Genomic DNA, 17,911 nt, shown 5'->3' with positions numbered 1-17,911 from the left:
TGCCGGATGGTGCTGGCTTCTCTTTACTCTCCGATCCGGTATCGCCATGCCACCGCTCGTCCACGGTCCATACAGTTTGCTACAATTAGGCTCTCCTGCAGACGGTCACCACCGTCTGCCAACCTTGCTGTTCCGTCCGGGCCACACACCCGGACCGCCTTCAGACTGCTCCTCTACCACCTTACTTCCTCTCACTTCCACTTCCAACTCTATCTGCTCTCTCCTTTTCCCGCCTCCAGGACTGTGAACTCCTCGGTGGGCGGGACCAACCGCCTGGCCCACCCCCTGGTGTGGACATCAGCCCCTGGAGGAAGGCAACAAGGATTTTGTGTTTGGCTTCGGTGTGCCTAACCGGGGTGTGGGGTGTGTTGGTGTAGTTCTGTGATGACCTGGCTTGTCCAGGGCGCCACAGGACCTTCACAAATGTGGCTTTAATAACATGCAGAGATTTCTAGAGTAATTTGTAAATGGTAATGCTTATAAAGGTATGCTAGCTACATACACTGAGGATTTTCCCAATTTATGGCCAAAACAAATCTTTTTATTTTATAGCATTTCTTATCCATATGTTGCGTAAAATACCTGCAGCAAAAATTGACCTGTATTGTATGGTCATTTACTCTTTTTCTTTGAGGGTTTTGGGTGTCCATACTGATAGTTATTTTTATTTCTGATTTATATTAATGGGGTTGAAGGGAACAATAAATCCAGATATTTATTGTTTTATAGAGGGCAACTTCATAGATATTTACTTTTATGTCTATGGCTAGTTGGTACACTATGTATGTGAGGAGGACAGAGTCAAGCTTTGACACTGTTGTGTATATATATATATGACTTGATCTGTTTACATGGAAACAACTTTCCACCCCAAGGTGTACAAGTATTGGCAGTTATAGCAATGGTAATGATTTACAGACGTGGTGATTATGTCAAAGCCACCAGTACATAAGCATGACTGCTCTAGTAGATAGTACAAAGAGTAATCTGAAAGCAACACAACTTTTTTAACTACTGGACAGCATACAGTTTAAGTTCAGAATCAGTGGTTCTCCTTTGGCATTTTGTAGAATCAGTTTCTGCTAGCTGTTGGCAAGTGATTTGCTGACAATGGCCTATTCCCATTCACATAAAAAAACAGAAAACATAAACAGCTGAGTCCTTTGAGGATAAGCTGATGTATCAAAGAGTCTAAAAATCTGGATATCACTTTCCACATTAACAGAGGACTCCTCAAACACACACTTTCCTCTGTCAGTGCCAAAATGCCTCTCTGGCTTTACACCACTGATCACTGCTGGCTCCTTGTACATCAGTGGACTGAAGACGACTGAGGTAGGCTTGGGAATGGAGAAGATCATCACTTGGTCTACTACCTCATCAATAAACCTTAGTTTCCTAGCTCATTAGGTCATACTTGCCTCCCAGTTACTGTCTATTCCATGCTTTAGGCTCTACTCAACTGTCTCTGCTGTGCACAGATACTGCAGTAGGAGAGGCATCTACTTCCACCTAATTGACCACCGAATGACAAATACTTCTTAGCTAGCATCATCCACAAGCACAAGCTTACATTCCTTTGTGCAAAGGAACCAGATCACAGTCCCAGTTAACCTCTCAGCCCTGACTTTTGCCCTGTCAAGGTGGGAGAACACTTTTTGAATATGCCACTCCAAAAGACACAACCTCTCACATATTTGCACAATTAAGTCTACCGTTACATGATGTATCTTCATTGGCACAACACTTTCTCAAACTCTCCTTCTTAACCAACTGTGCCACGAGTCACACCAGCATCATTGAAGGTTGCATTTGTTCCACTTCATCTCACTACAACTTTCTTTGGACCTTTATCAAGGTTAGCAGATCTTGATAACTATGCAAAGTGTTAGAGGATTGGAATAAAGTTTTGAGGTGTTGAATAGCACTCCAAGAGGTCTTGGTATAATAACACAAAATGATCAACAAGCAACAAAATTTTAATAAAAGGGTTGTGTCTGGGAAATTCTGAAAATTGCCAAAGAAACACACTTGATACATTTTTAAATCTGAAATATTGGCAATAAAGCAATATTGGAGATGCCATAACATAAAGAACCCCTTTTCTATTGCTGGCAGGACATGATGGGACCCACATTTACTGGCCATTTTTGGCATATCTTGTCAACATGCAATAAATATCCCAAATGGGAACATCCCTGTAAGAACTCTGCGGAAATTCTCAGGGATTTATGTAATTTTTAATGTTTTGATTTTGATGATTTTTTCATGAGAAATATATTGATGCACTATTCTTTTTATCTGTGAGTTAGAACCTGGGTTTTGAGCTACAGCCATAAGAACTGATAAGCCACAATGATGAGATAAATATTTTATGTATCCCTTCTTTCTTATGATCTGTAGTAATTCCAGGGGTCTACTGATTAAATATTGATTATTCTCCACTACTTTAAGATTGATGACCTATCCTTAGGGCGGCTTTGTACGTTCCAACATCGCACGTGCGATGTTGGTGGGGTCAAATCGAAAGTGACGCACATCCGGCGTCACTTTCGACATTGTAGTGTGTAAATTCTAGATAATACGATTAACGAGCGCAAAAGCGTCGTTATCGTATCATCGGTGTATTCTCCGACATTTCCATAATGCCAGTGCCGCGACAGGTACGATGTAGTTCCTCGCTCCTGCGGCAGCACACATCGCTGTGTATGAAGCCGCAGGAGCGAGGAACATCTCCTTACCTGCCGCCGCCGGCTATGCGGAAGTAAGGAGGTGGGCGGGATGTTTACATCCTGCTCATCTCCGCCCCTCCGCTTCTATTGGCCGCTTGCCGTGTGACGTCACTCTGACGTTGTACGACCCGCCCCCTTAGGAAGGAGGCGTGACGCCGGCCAGAGCGACGATGCACGCCAGGTGAGTGCATGTGAAGCTGCCGTAGCGATAATGTTCGCTACGGCAGCTATCACAAGATATCGCTGCTGCGACGGGGGCGGGGACTATCGCGTGCGACATCACAGCATCGGCTTGCGATGTCGCAACGTGCAAATCCCGCCTTAGGATAGATCATCAATGTCTGATCAGCCAGAGTTGAACACCCAGCACCCCCGCCGATCAGCTGTTCTCAGTGCCAGCGGTAGCAGGCGGCCAGAAATGCTCAGTTTTGGAGCATCCCCATCTTCTGTTAGTGGCTGTGGCTTGGTTCTGCACACCCGCCTCATATTCAGATCAATAGGACGCAGATGGGACGTACCCAGCCGCAGCCACATCAGAAGATGGGGCCGCTCCGAAACTGAGCATTTCCGGCTGTGTGCTGCCGCTTCCGACAACAGGTGCAACTGATCAGTAAGGGTGCCAGTCGTCGGACCCCAGTTGATCAGACACTGATGACCTATTCTAAGGATAGGTCATCATTTTTATAGTAGTGGACAATCTCTTTAAGAGTTGAAAAAATATACTGCTTGTACATTTAGTAATCTCTTTACTAAATAAAACTAATTCTAAGTATTTGAGCATTATAGCTAACTACTACCCTTCTAGTTAAGCTAAAGGTAATAATTGTGTTTGACACCTCTGAAAACAAAATTCCCCTTGACTTTATTTTCTTTTAGATTTAAGTATCACATTGTTAAACATGTTTAAAGTCAACAGCCAGCAAAGCTTTCCCCATGGACCAACAAGCATATGTTACTTAGTCATTTAGACTCTAAAAAGTCATTGTCTTTAAACTGTACAGACTTATTTATAAGTAGCATGCAGCTTGTCATAGTAGAATTAAATTAATGATAATAATTGCATCTCTAAATCCTACGGAGAATTGATACTATATGAGAATTGGGTTTGCATTACTTGTAACAAAACAGACTTAATTATATGTCAGTCTTCCTATATTTTATCATGAAGATGAAACACATTAAGTGTGCAATGCTTAACAATTAAGATATTTTTTTAAGATTTTCTTTGTTTCTCTTGATAACACATACAACATGCAATTATGCAGATACTTTTCTCTATGGACATACATAGATGTCACAACATGGCTCATATCAAACATTTGACCCATGTTTTCCATTTTCCAGCTATATGCTAAATTAATTATGTGTGCTTCACAGCTCTGGAATCTATGTAGAGAATGGTTGTCCTCAAATATTTGCTTTGTACTATGCCAGGACATTGGCTGGGCAAAGGTTGGAAAAATCCTCTTCTCCAGATAGTTTAGGGTGCAATAGATTAGCCCTCACACATTACATATTTATGGAATGCAATTTTAATGCAATGTTATAGCGACCCATAAAAGGTAATTCAGGCGTTTTGATTATTGTCCTCGCTACATATGTTATATTTTGATAGATCGAGCATTTCTCAATGCGGCAGTGCCAAATATGTGTATTTGTTTATTGGTTTATTTTCAATAGTGCAAAAGGGGGTGATTTTAAATTTTAGGCTTTTTTTCATATTTGTAAAAACATTTTTTACACCATTTTTATTGATTTTACTAGCCCCCCCAGGGGACTTTATGCCTGCACTGTCTGATTGCTACTGCTGATCAGAGTGTTGCTTCAGCATTGCTCTGATCAGCAGAAATGCTGATCTCCTGTAGGTGCTGGTTCTCTGCCGGCATTCATACTGGGGTCACCATCTGACCCTACGCTATCATGACAAGCTTTTGAACCCCCATGATTCTGTCACGGGAGAACGATGGTGGCAGGGAACAGCGTGATCCTTGCTGGCACATGTTAGATTGTGCTGTCAGAGTTTGACGGCATGATCTAACGGGTTACTAGGCATGGGTGAATTGGAGCTGCACATGTCTGCTGATCAGAACAGCAGACATGTGCGGGGAATAATGCGGGCTCACCAAAATTACATTGGAACTTCCAGGATTTCCTTTGAATTAATAAATTGGTGAATGAGGGACTGTAGGGGAGTTTTTATTCAAATAAACTTTTTTTCCTGTGTGTGTTTTTTTAACTCTTACTTACCAGGCTAGTAATGGGGGTGTCTCATAGATGCCTATCTATTACTAACCCCTAACCTTAATGTCAGCTGTCAATTCCCAGCTGACGTCAACCCCAAAAATATTACCCCGATTTCCACCGCACCAGAGTAATCGGGAACAGAAAGTAAAAAGTGCCAGAATTGGCATATCTAATGGATGGACCACTTATAGAGTGGCTGCTAGCTGCTATTTATAGGCTCAGAAAGTCCAAATAACTATGGTCCTTCCCAGCCTGATAATACTAGCCCCCAGCTGTCTGTTTTACCTTGGCTGGTTATCAAAAATAGGGCAGAGCCCAAGCCGTTTTTTACAATAATTTAAATAAAGAATTGTTAAAAAACAGTGTGGGCTCTGCCCTATTTTTGATAACCAGCCAAGGTAAGTCAGATACCTGATGGTTGCAGCCTGCAGCTGTCTGCTTTATCTGAACTGGTTATCAAAACTAGGCGAGAGCCTAAGTTTTTTTTATTTATTTCCTATTCACATTTGTTTGCAGGGCAATTGCCCACTGTTGCTTCCTTTTGCTGCTCCCTAGCCCTTACTATGACCATTTTACATCCATTTTACAACACAGAACTTCGGGTCTCCATTGACATATAGGGTTCTGGTTCAAGTTTGGGTCAAGTCTGGGTACCGAACTGAACTTTGAACTAAAGTCTGTTTGAATCCAGCAAACCCAAATTCCAAGGGTCCGCTCATCTATACTTACCAGTGGTTCTCCTTTTTATGTGCCTTGGTTCATATACAGTGTTTAAGATTGATCATATGCAATAATTAACAATATTGATTATTCATTTAACATTTTCATTATTATTAGCAATAGTAGAAGTTGTGGCTGTAGATGTCCAATATTTTCGAAGCCTTTGTAAATAAATGAAGTTGTGATAGTTCGCTTGACATTGCTGTAACTAATGTAAAGACTATGCTGATGTACTCTGCATTATGCTCCTGGCACTTATCCTTTTAGAAGTGGGTTATCTTGACACTTTTAATAGAGCTGAATGTAACGGCCCTATTTACATATACAGTACAAACACTAATTAAGGGCATCTTAAAATGAATGACATTTCATGTGGTTGGTGTAGTTGCCTTAGTAATAAGACTTGTGAGTGAGTGTTTAGTGTAGCATGTGTTTTATTGAGAGAATAGATGTTGTCACCTAATGTTTTACTATGATTTATGTAATGCTTTACAGCAAATAGCGCTTTTTATAGATGTGGATATTTGTGCATTAAATGGCTATTTCTTCATGTACTTTTTAATGTAACACACAAGCTGCTTCTGTAAATTTAGTTGCTAAGTGCAGTGTTTAGCTTGATTCTCCATTCACTCAAGCATAACTTAACTCCCAAGATTATGATTGTTATTGGAAATTGCTGAACAAATTTATGGTCCGTATGATTACCTTTACAAAGGAAAATGTTAGAAAGCAAACACAAAGTCATCTAGTGCTAGAAATTCCAAAAAGATACACTATTTGGCTATATTTATTTAACAGTAAGTGAAGATAAGAATACCTAGATTTTTTTCAAGACAGAATCTCATAACTTTAAATTGTTAATGATCCCTTCCAAATGTTGTCTTAATTATTGTGCGGGGATCTTTAAAGACATACATTTACCGTGTGCTTGCTTCTTGAGCAGAATAAAGGTAAGGCATCTGTAGAGTATACATTTATAACTCTAAAATTGGAGGTGCAAACATTTTGGTGTAGTTTGGATTATCACCATTTATGTGCTTAGAACCTCACAATAAACATTGTTGTAATACATATAATGTCTTAACTAGAGATCCGTATTACAGCATACTCTACCGGCAGAGACCATGGTGGCTGGAACAATGTTAACCTCAGCAGATTCTAATAAAAATATGGCCCATAAATATGATTATAGAGAACATGTATAGGGGTCTCTACAGTTATTACCGTATTTTTTGGATTATTAGACACGCTTTTCCTCCCAAAAATTTGGGAGGAAAATGAGGGGTGCATTCTAAAATCTGAATATAGCTTATCGGGAGGTGGAGAATTGGTGCGGGGGCTGTACAGGCGGCTGTCTGTGTGGCCAGCTGTCTGTGTGGGCAGCTGGCTGCCTTCTGTGTGGGCAGCTGGCTGGCTGTCTCTGTGCGGGTGGTAGGCTGGTTGCCTCCCTGGGTGGCTGACCGACCGGCTGCCTTCCTGTGCAGGCAGACAGCTGGCTAGCTGGATGTCTGTGCGGGTGGGCAGCCCGCCGGCTGTCTTTCTCTGTGGGCTGCAGTGGCTGCGTGGAGCTAGGCAGTGTGACGGGTGTCCCGGAGTCAGCTCGTGCGCAGATGGAGCTCTCGGCTCAAGATCATGTCATTGAGCTGAGAACTCAATCTGCGCATGCACCACTCTGGGCACCATTTCTTGAAGTCTGCACCGCCAACAGAGCATCTGGGAAACCCATCACACTGGCCTGCTCCATACAGTAAGCACAGCTTCCACTGCCAGCCCAGCTTCCACTGCCAGCACAGCCTGATCACTGCCAGAACAGACCCCACCGCTACCAGCACAGCCCCCACCAGCACCACCCCTGCCTCCTGTGACTCCGCTGTACCACTGCTGCTGCCCCCTATCTGGTAAGACAACACCGGTGTATAAGTCGGACCCCATTTCTTTCTTTTTACCTTTTTTATCTCTAAATTTGGAGTGCATCTTATAATGTGGTGCGTTTTATAAAATGAAAAATAGGTATATACATATTGGCGCACTGTATGCTACCCTTCGGCACTGTATTCTCCCCTATAAGCATTGCTGTGATGGGTTGCCATACTATATGATGTAAAAAGCTACAATTTTCCTTCTTGCGTATTCCCTATAACAAAAAGCTCTTATTGCCTCTATACGACATTGGAGGTTAGCAGGAGCATAATATGGGGCAACAAATATCTATCAGTGCCAAATTCTGAATTTGTACAACACTGATCTGTTATGTTGTATGTATCTGAGGCTAAATGGGGGCAAACCGAGTGAAAATAAGATATTGTCTGTATGGATGACAGTTGCATATTGCTTTATAAGGTTTAGTCTCTACAGTTACGTATGACATGCATTGTGAAATTGCATTGCTTAAAATTGTGATTTTAGATGTGAGTTAGCACTATACTTCACATTTTTAATAAAGGCATTCTACAATGCAGGTTTGCATTCATAATGAGTGGGATTTATCAAAAATTAACTTAAGGGTAAATTCTATGGATTTATTCATGTGCAAGAAGAAAATCTTCAGAATACAGTAGGATCCATGTTCAGATTGGGTAAAGACTACTGCAAAACTGCCTTAAAACACATATCTATTACATGTCAATGTTGCTGTGGATCTACAACAAAATCGCAACAGTTTTTTCCATCACGCAGACTGTGAAACAAATAGACCAACATTGAATGTTCACTAGATTATCAAGACTTTTAAATTTGATATATGAGTATTTTATTAATATGGGTTGTTTTTGTGTCTTGAAGATGATCTGTGTAAAATGTATGATAAACTATAAGTGCAATGATGTAGTGATGGCCTCTTTACAGTGAATACCATGAAGCCATCACACCATTTTTGGGTTGCTAGATAGTATCTTGTTATTTTTGGCTGTATGGTTGAGACAGATTGTTTATATTCTATCCTTCCATGATACTTACACTATTATTATTATTATTTATTATTATTATTTATTATTATAGCGCCATTTATTCCATGGCGCTTTACAAGTGAGAGAGGGTATACGTACAACAATCATTAACAGTACAAAACAGACTGGTATAGGAGGAGAGAGGACCCTGCTCGCGAGGGCTCACAGTCTACAGGGAATGGGTGATGGTACAATAGTACACTACTGCTTAGATTCTTTACTATTAACTATGTAATCCCCGTCTTGGCTCAAGTTGACAAGATACACTGAACAGCGAGTGTATCAGAGGAAGGGGCTGGTATGTAGGCAGAAGAATTTCTTAGTTGTTGGTGCTGAATGCTCCTTAAGCCTTTGGCTAGCCCACACTGCATAAGGCTGACAGTTGACTACTCAGGCATAAAAACTAGAGAATTGGAAGCCTCAGCTTGTCAGGCAATAGAGTATCCCCAGAGACAGCTAGAAATGTGTGTTTGCAGAAGCAGTCAGTAGGAGGAAATTTGGTACAGAAGTAAAAAGGAGATCGAACAGTGAAACACAAGCCTGTCTGGAATAATGTCCATGTGGAAGTGTTTAGAGTTGAATAGGATAATTCCTTTACTCTGCTTTGTACCAAGATGAATCTTGTTATCAAAATGTAATCTTGTCATGTGAAGACGCGTAGACTTAGTTTGGAACCATGGCTGTGATGGTGAAGTATATATCAAACCTCTTTTCTTCATATTCATCTCAATTCAATATTAAACTATTAAACATAAGGATAGTGTGAAAGTAACTCTAACTATTATCTATATCCAGAAACACTATTTTCTTTGAATGAAGAGCAAAATTAGGTTCTACAAGAATTTTTCACTATTTACTTAAAAAATAATTCTAATGCTAACTTGAGTTGTAAGTAATCATGCAATGTACTAAGTAAGGCTGGCTTAAGAAGATGACTGTCCTGGTAGTTTAGTCTTGCAAAGAAAAACCTATGGCCTCATAGACTGGGTGGATATTCATTGAAAATTCCTATTCTCTATGGAGAAACAGAGTTACTACAGGCAAACTTATGTTTTTTTACTGGCTGTATGTCAAAGGATAGATGGAGGTTAACTAAAAGAGGCTTACTTTCCCCATCACTGCACTGACAGCTGTTTTCTGTCATATGCATGAGTCTTTGTGTATCCACAGCATCCATCACTCATATTTTCTCTGATCAAATACTAGAATGGTGGAAGACAGAGTTTTCAAAAACTGAGTGTTCGTTAAAAACAGACCTAATAAACCTATTCAACTTCATTGGGCCCCTATTCTAAATCTTTAGACACTTATGGTAACTCATTAAAACACCTGTTGATATTTTTCAGTTAATAACTTCCTTTCGACATTTTATTTATTTCATCCGTATTTGTCACTAAATTTCATATTTCCAATTTTGTAACTGAACAGTATATGGAAAGTAATTCATGCAAAAGAGCACAATTGTAATGTCTGTCTGAGGCCACTTGCTTAAAACCGCTACCTCCTACAGACCTGGCATAAGTCACTCTGGCAGAATCCACAGAAACCCTAACAATCTCTATACAGGGATCTGGATTTACAAGAGTGACCAGTGGATTGCTATCCATGGAAGGGCTGCCATCCGGATGTGCGAACCAGGGCAGCAATAGTCACCAGGAAGGTTCTAAGCCAGGAGGTCACAAAAAGGACAAAATCAGGATCCTTAAGAGTAGTCAGGGAGCTGGGTCAAAATTGAAAGGGCAGCAAGGTACAAAATCGTTAGGAAGGAGAAGTGTCAAATAGCAAGCTGAGGTCAAACAAGGAAAACACCAATACTTAAGAGGAGAACAAAACCAGACTTATTTGTGGAAGCACAAGCTAAATCTGGGCCACTTCCAGCAGTAAGCTGGAAGATTTAGTAAAGTGTGGTGCAAGAGCTGATGGCTTCAGCTGAAAGGACACCATTCTGTCAACCGGTAAAGTACTGCAGGTTCCAGCCACTCTAACATTAAGGGATGGACAGAGCCTACACTGTATCGCCAGCACCGGGCATAGAGTAAATATGGCACCTGATAACAGAAACAGACATTACAGAAGCATGGTTCTGGTGAAGATGTGACTACAATATTTCCTTTTTTGCTTTGTATATATATATTTTTATAATATACACTAAACATACCAAATGATAATGTTATCTGCATATTATACTTTTTATAAAATGACCTTTTGCTTGCATTGCAGGAAGTGATTTCTCTGGGAGTCCATACAGCCATCCACAATATTCATCTTATAATGATTCATGGAGATTTCCTAATCCTGGCTTATTAGGTGGGTATTAATTATTTTTGCATTTACAGTCCTATTAGTTCAGAAGTGTAGACTTTCCATAGCTTTGTAAAGTAGCCTGGTACACAATACTGGATTTACATCTTAAGAATTTGTAGTCACTGAATGTCCTCACCTTAGATATTTCAAAGATGACAGATGTATGTCTTTCTTTATATTGTTTCTCACCATGCTACTTATCATACTACTACTTAACTTATCTACTACTTAGTCTTTAAACATGATCTTTTATGTGCAAGTGACACAGTGAATATTCAACCAGACATATTTTATCCAATTAGTTTATCTATTGATCTGATTCGATCGTTGTTAAATTCAATGACAAATGTACATAAATTTGATGACCACATACACAGTTTTATAGACCTTTAATCAGTCTGCCTAATAATGATATTTTTAAAAGAATCATTATTGCTGAGATTTTTTTGTGCACTACATTTATCTTTTTCGACTTACATGGATTTTCAGCTTGACAAAGTGCTCAAGTGTTTTCAATGGGAAATCATTGCAAGACAATTTTTGTGACATCTTATCTCATGGAGAACTAAAGGGTCTGGTATTTGAATTCAATCTGTCTAACCGTTATCTTCCCTAACATTATGTCAGGAGAAGTTGGGAGGCACCCAAACACATTAGATATTTAACCACTAATGCCAAATTTGTTGGATTTCGCCAGCTTTTATCTAACATTTATAGAGGCTTCTACTCCTCTTGTAGCTCCTGTGGGTGATGCTCCTTGTAGATTTATTTGGACATTAGAATTTAATGTAATAGAAAGATTGGAAAAAAAATTCAAGAAAGACATTCAGGCCTTCTTTGAGTTTGTTAAATGAATCAACCATTACAACGTGTTATTGCTGACAATTCCATAACATCACTGGTCTTACAGTAAAGAATAGGCATCTATGATTATGATTATACCTTTATTCCCTCTTGTTATCATTGCAGATCTAGGTGTGAAAAGATTATTAGAAAGTTTTCTGTACTATCCTTTCATATATCTGTACATTTATTTCTAATTCACCTCTTCACAACAATTGACATACCTATACATCATGGTTGGATAGGGGTTCCCAATTGATGACCTATAGGTACGACATGGTGATTGTGTGGGGGAAAGGAGTTGTGCTTGAACGATTGCCGCCAGGTACTCAGCATAAGGTATGGCTGAGCTCTGGCTGTCATGGTCCCTACACCACCATTGCAGCATTTAGGGGGCTGGGAGAGGGAGTGCGCTTCCGCTACTACCTGATTGGGACTCCCACAACGTGATCAAGGGGGCCAGATCATTGCTATGGCAACCTGAGGTCATTACAATGATCTCTGGGTCAGACATCTACGTCATGCCATGAGCATGGTCTAAGAGGCTTCTGTCAGTGCAGTATTGACAAATAAACCTACTGTATCCTCACCCATCCCTTGTAGACTTTGAGCCCTCGCGGGCAGGGACCTCTATCCTCCTGTACCTGTCTGTGTCTTGTATTGTTTATGATTATTGTATTTGTCCCTATTATGTACACCACTTTCACATATAAAGCGCCATGGAATTGATGGCGCTATAATAATAAATAATAATAATAATAATAATAATTAATCGCAATGCTGGTGCATTGCAAATCATTATCCCAGCTATCAGAGTAATAAAAGTGAAGGTCCCATATAGGAACTAAGTAAAAAAGTAAAAGAAAAATGTAAAAACATTTACAAAAAATCAGATTATAGATACCAAAAAATTCAAAACAATATTATACCTAGAAATCCATATCTTTGGGTAAAAACAAAAATCAACAAAAAGTATACGTATTTGGTAGTCCAGAACAACCAGAACTATGAAACTGTGAGACTAATTATTCTCTTTAGTGAACACCGTAAAAAAAAATGGAGCAAAAACTGTCTTGTCATCCTACAACTGAAAAAAGTGCAATAAAATGACATCAAAAATCCATTTGTAAATAAAAATGGTATAGCTGAAACCATCACTTTGTCCCCTAAAAACAGGCTTCTATACAGGTCCATCAGCGAAAAAATAAAAAAAAATAGTTGTCAGAATACAGCAATGCAAAAAGATTTATTTTTCTTTAAAATTGTTGTTATGGTGTAAAAGCGGCAAAACATAAAAAAACAATATTAATGGGGTATTGCTGTAATCGTAGTGGCCCGAAGAATAAAGTTATCATCACTTTTATGAAATGGTGAATTTCATAAAAAAAACCCCAAAAAAATAAACTATTACTGAATGTTGTTTCTTCTTGATTTTGCCTCACAAAAAGCAGAATAGTAAGTGGTCAAAAAATATTAAGTTGCCCAAAATGGTACCAATAAAAGTCATCCTGCAAAAACAAGCCCTCACATGACTCTGTCGGCAGAAAAATAAAAAAAACTATATCCTTTAAAATTTTGTGATGCAAAAAAATCCTTCATTTTGTAAAAAAAAGCATTTTTTAGTGTGATAGTAGCCAAACCTAAAAAAATATACAGTATATGTTGGAGAAAATATGGACGGCACTCTTAGGGCCCTGTTACACACACAGATAAATCTTTGACAGATCTGTGGTTGCAGTGAAATCATGGACATATTGTTCCATTTGTACACAGCCACAAACCTGTCACTGATTGTCCACAATTTCACTGCAACCACAGATCTACCACAGATCTGCTACAGATTTATCTCTGTGTGTGACAGGGCCTTTAATTATATAAATGGATGCTTATTGTCCAGGTATGGCAACCCCAGACAAATAAATAAATGAAGGACTGGCACTTCAAGTAACTTGCTTCTTTAAATTTCCTTTATTCCATAGTGTTCAAATGTGAATGCGTTTTCGGCTATCCAGCCTTTTTCAAACAAACATAGAGGAAGTTACTTATGCAGTACCTGTCCTTCATGTATGTATTTAAAAATATATATATATAAATCTGGTATTGCTGTATTGATACTAACCTGAGGCATAAAGCTGCCCTTTCACTTATACCAAATGGTGAATGTCATAAAAAATAGTTATTAAGTCAGTTATTCAACTGCTATTCATTTGTTAATTGTCTTTCCCAAGGATCGCCGTAAAGCGCGGCTCACAATTATCCTGCACACTACGCTGAATACTTACATTAGGGATTATGAGTAAATCTCTGAAAAATGGGATTCTGACAATATTTCCAATAGAAAATTAATTGTATTGAGACAGATGGAGTCACATTGAACACTCATCTTGTCTGTAGTTTGGCTGTGTCCATCTTTTTACATGTGCACAAAAGTGTTCAACAGTTTTGTGCACCTTTTAAAAAAGGTCGCCACTTAACAGAGACCATATGGCGTCTAGAGTAACTCTGCTGCCTCTTTATTGTTAATGGATCCATTGATAATTTCATCTGAGTCAATATTTTAAAGATATAGATGGAAACCCAAATGTAAGTGCTCAGCATAGAGCAGAGGATAAATATGAACTGATCCAAAATGTTTTCTTCCCCAAATTGCAACCAAATAGCATTCAACTTAACCTAGAAAAAAAGACTCCACTCAGGTCCATCATCTTTTAACATAAATATAGGGGGCTTTCACATTGCCGGTAGCACAAAGACTCTGGAAATGCTCTATGGCTCCTCCCCTCCCCCAAAAAAACACACAGCACTCCCAAATCCAAATGACCCACCACCCTTCCGAGCAGCATAATGCGTCTAAACCACAGTTACCATCCACATGTTTGGCATTGTTCTAGTGAGGACAGCCTGCTTAATTTACGAGGTGTGTCTCCAGAAGCCCAAGCTGGACACAGTGTACTGGCACTTCAAGGTTTTATTTGTAATTCTGCATTATTCACTGAGTTTGACTCTATGGGTGTCTTCCAAAAACAAAATCATCACTACACCTGTAGATAAATTCCCAGAGGTTTGTAATTTCCAAAATGTTGTCACTTGAGGTGGTTTCTGCTGTTCTGGCACTTAATGATTCTGCAAATGGAGCCTGCAAACTATTCTAGGAAAATCTGTGCTTCAAAAGTCAAATGGTGTTGCCATATGCTTAAACAGTTCTGTACAGTCACATATTGCAACGTTCAGGTTACATTGTGTAACACTTTATGTGGCCTTTTTACCTATTCCCCTTGTGAAAGTTAGATATCTGGGGTTAAAACAAACTTTTAGTCGTAAATATAAAATTATTTTTTCTTCACTGTTCAATAGTATAACATTTTGTGAAACACCTGTGATATCAATATACTCAATGCACCCCTAGATAAATTAATTGAGGGGTGCAGATTGTAAAATAGGGTCAATTGTTGGGTATTTCTGCTGTTCTGGCACCTCAGGGCCTATACTAATGTGATATGGCAGCCGCAAACCATTTCAGCAAATTCTAAAGTCCTATAGGAAGGTTGAACTAGATGGACCTAGGTCTTTTTTCAACCTTGGTAACTATGTAACTATATGGTGCTCCGTCCCTTTTAGGCTTTGCACTGTACCTCAAAAATAGTTCCTGATTACATGGAAGGCATTGAGGAAAAAATACTCAACAAACTGTGAGGTCCATTTTTTCTTTATTAGCTTTTATAAAAATTCTAAACTTTGTGCTAAAACATCATTTTAGTGTAAAAAAAAAGTAATCATTCTTTCTTCACCGCCCAATAGTATAAAATTATGTTGGATACTTGTGGTGTCAATATACCCACTGCATCCTTAGATGAATTCATTAAAGAGTGTAGTTTGTAAAATAAGGTAACTTATGGGAGTGCTTTGCTTTTCTGGCATGTCAGGGGCTTTGCCAATGTGGCATGGCACCTCCAAACGTTTCCAATTAAACATGAAATCCAGTATGGCACTCCTTCCTTTCAGAGCTTTACATTGTGCCTCATAAATAGTTTTCAACCACATATTAGGTATTGGCAAACTCAGGAGAAATTGTGTAACAAATTTTATGGTTCATTTTCTCCTATTACTTTTTTAAAAAAACTTTGCGGCCAAAGCAACATTTTAGTGGAAAAATTGTATGTTTTTATTTTTACAACCAATATTATACAATTCCTTGAATCACCTGAGGGATAAAATTGCTTACTACACCTCGAGATGAAGTCTTTGAGAGTTGTAGTTTTCAGAATGCATTCACTTGTGAGGGGTTTCTGCAGTTTTGGCATGTCAGGGGATATGCAAATGTGACATGCTGTCCACAATAGACGCTCCAAAATTCAAATAGCATTCCATCATTTCTGAGCCCTGCCAAGTGGTCTAACAGTACTTTTTCATTAAACGTGGGGCATCAGTGTACTCAGGAGAAATTGCACAACAAATCGTATGGTCCATTTTCTCCTGCTACCCTTGTGAAAATGAAACATTTGGGGATAAACTTTTTTTGGAAAAATGTATTTTTTCATTTTGATGGTTCAACATTATAAAATTTTGGGAAGCTCCTGTGGGTTCAAGATGCAAACCACTGTTTTGCTATATTTTTAGCACTAAGGTTCAGATACGGCTTTGAAGAAGGCAATTAAGTAATTTTATTATAAAGGTTAATATGAAATACAAACTTAAAGGAAAAGTATGATATTGCGTACACTTTTGTATATTGAACATACAAAGGTTAAGTACAGTTAAATACTTACATCACAAAACCGAAAATTCCTTTTACCTAAAATCACAATATTTATTGAACATATATGCCACAGACAGAGTACATACAAACATAAAATTGGATTAAATTATCACTGACAAGAAGGCGAGAAAACTTTTCCCTTCCTCACCCTTCCTTACAAACGGAGGTCGGCGTTCTAATTGGTAATAACGCCCCCGTTCCACGTCGACTGATGTCCTCTCCTGACCCTCCACTCACTTTCAAAAGGACATAGAGTGTGTCTAAATAGCAGTGGGTAAGGTGTAACACCAAAGAAAAGAGCCCACAAAATTATGAACACACATTAAATTGTGCAGAAGAGAGATGTGTCCGTCACTAATTATCTGTCATAAACTAGTGAGGATCGGTCAGACTATGTCATCCAGTCGACATGCAATAAAATTACAGATACATTATTGACTTAAGCTGTTATTTGTCCAGGATTCACCCTACGCGTTTCGCCCCATAATTAGGAAAAAGGGGCTCATCAGGGGTATAACAGCATGGATCCTTGAAACATACAGCTTCAGACCATTATAAACTTGGACCGTTAGATACTATGATACGTCCACCAAAGAACAGTGATACAATCACCACTTCATGCACCTGATACAAAGGTTGCCAAGCATACAGTCTGAATAGGGTTCAGGCCAAATTGCCACCACAGACGGTATCCACACGTCCAGACAGTGTGTCACAAGAAATAAATAAGCAACCCCAGGTTTTCAGAGGACAACAATATTATAAGCAGAGTCCTAGGATAGCATTAAAGCCCTCTGAATAGTATCATGGAAACAGTCCCCAGGTAACGATGTGTTCAAACACCCAGATGGAGTACACATCGTTACCTGGGGACTGTTTCCATGATACTATTCAGAGGGCTTTAATGCTATCCTAGGACTCTGCTTATAATATTGTTGTCCTCTGAAAACCTGGGGTTGCTTATTTATTTCTTGTGACACACTGTCTGGACGTGTGGATACCGTCTGTGGTGGCAATTTGGCCTGAACCCTATTCAGACTGTATGCTTGGCAACCTTTGTATCAGGTGCATGAAGTGGTGATTGTATCACTGTTCTTTGGTGGACGTATCATAGTATCTAACGGTCCAAGTTTATAATGGTCTGAAGCTGTATGTTTCAAGGATCCATGCTGTTATACCCCTGATGAGCCCCTTTTTCCTAATTATGGGGCGAAACGCGTAGGGTGAATCCTGGACAAATAACAGCTTAAGTCAATAATGTATCTGTAATTTTATTGCATGTCGACTGGATGACATAGTCTGACCGATCCCCACTAGTTTATGACAGATAATTAGTGACGGACACATCTCTCTTCTGCACAATTTAA

General features: G+C 39.2%; 1 protein-coding gene across 2 annotated transcripts in view; it reads left to right on the top strand.

Annotated features, from left to right (window-relative positions):
• Positions 1-17,911, top strand: part of PAX5 (paired box 5) — a 385,612-nt gene that overhangs the window by 335,986 nt on the left and 31,715 nt on the right. For both annotated transcript variants that reach the window (XM_075315770.1, XM_075315760.1), the window contains one exon: positions 10,862-10,948. In XM_075315770.1, the coding sequence (XP_075171885.1) occupies positions 10,862-10,948 (87 nt within the window). The remainder of the gene's footprint in view (positions 1-10,861; positions 10,949-17,911) is intronic.

The sequence above is a fragment of the Anomaloglossus baeobatrachus genome, chromosome 1 (genome assembly GCF_048569485.1).
Source record: "Anomaloglossus baeobatrachus isolate aAnoBae1 chromosome 1, aAnoBae1.hap1, whole genome shotgun sequence".
Taxonomy (NCBI): Eukaryota; Metazoa; Chordata; class Amphibia; order Anura; family Aromobatidae; genus Anomaloglossus; species Anomaloglossus baeobatrachus.
This window is presented reverse-complemented; position numbering and strand designations above follow the sequence as displayed.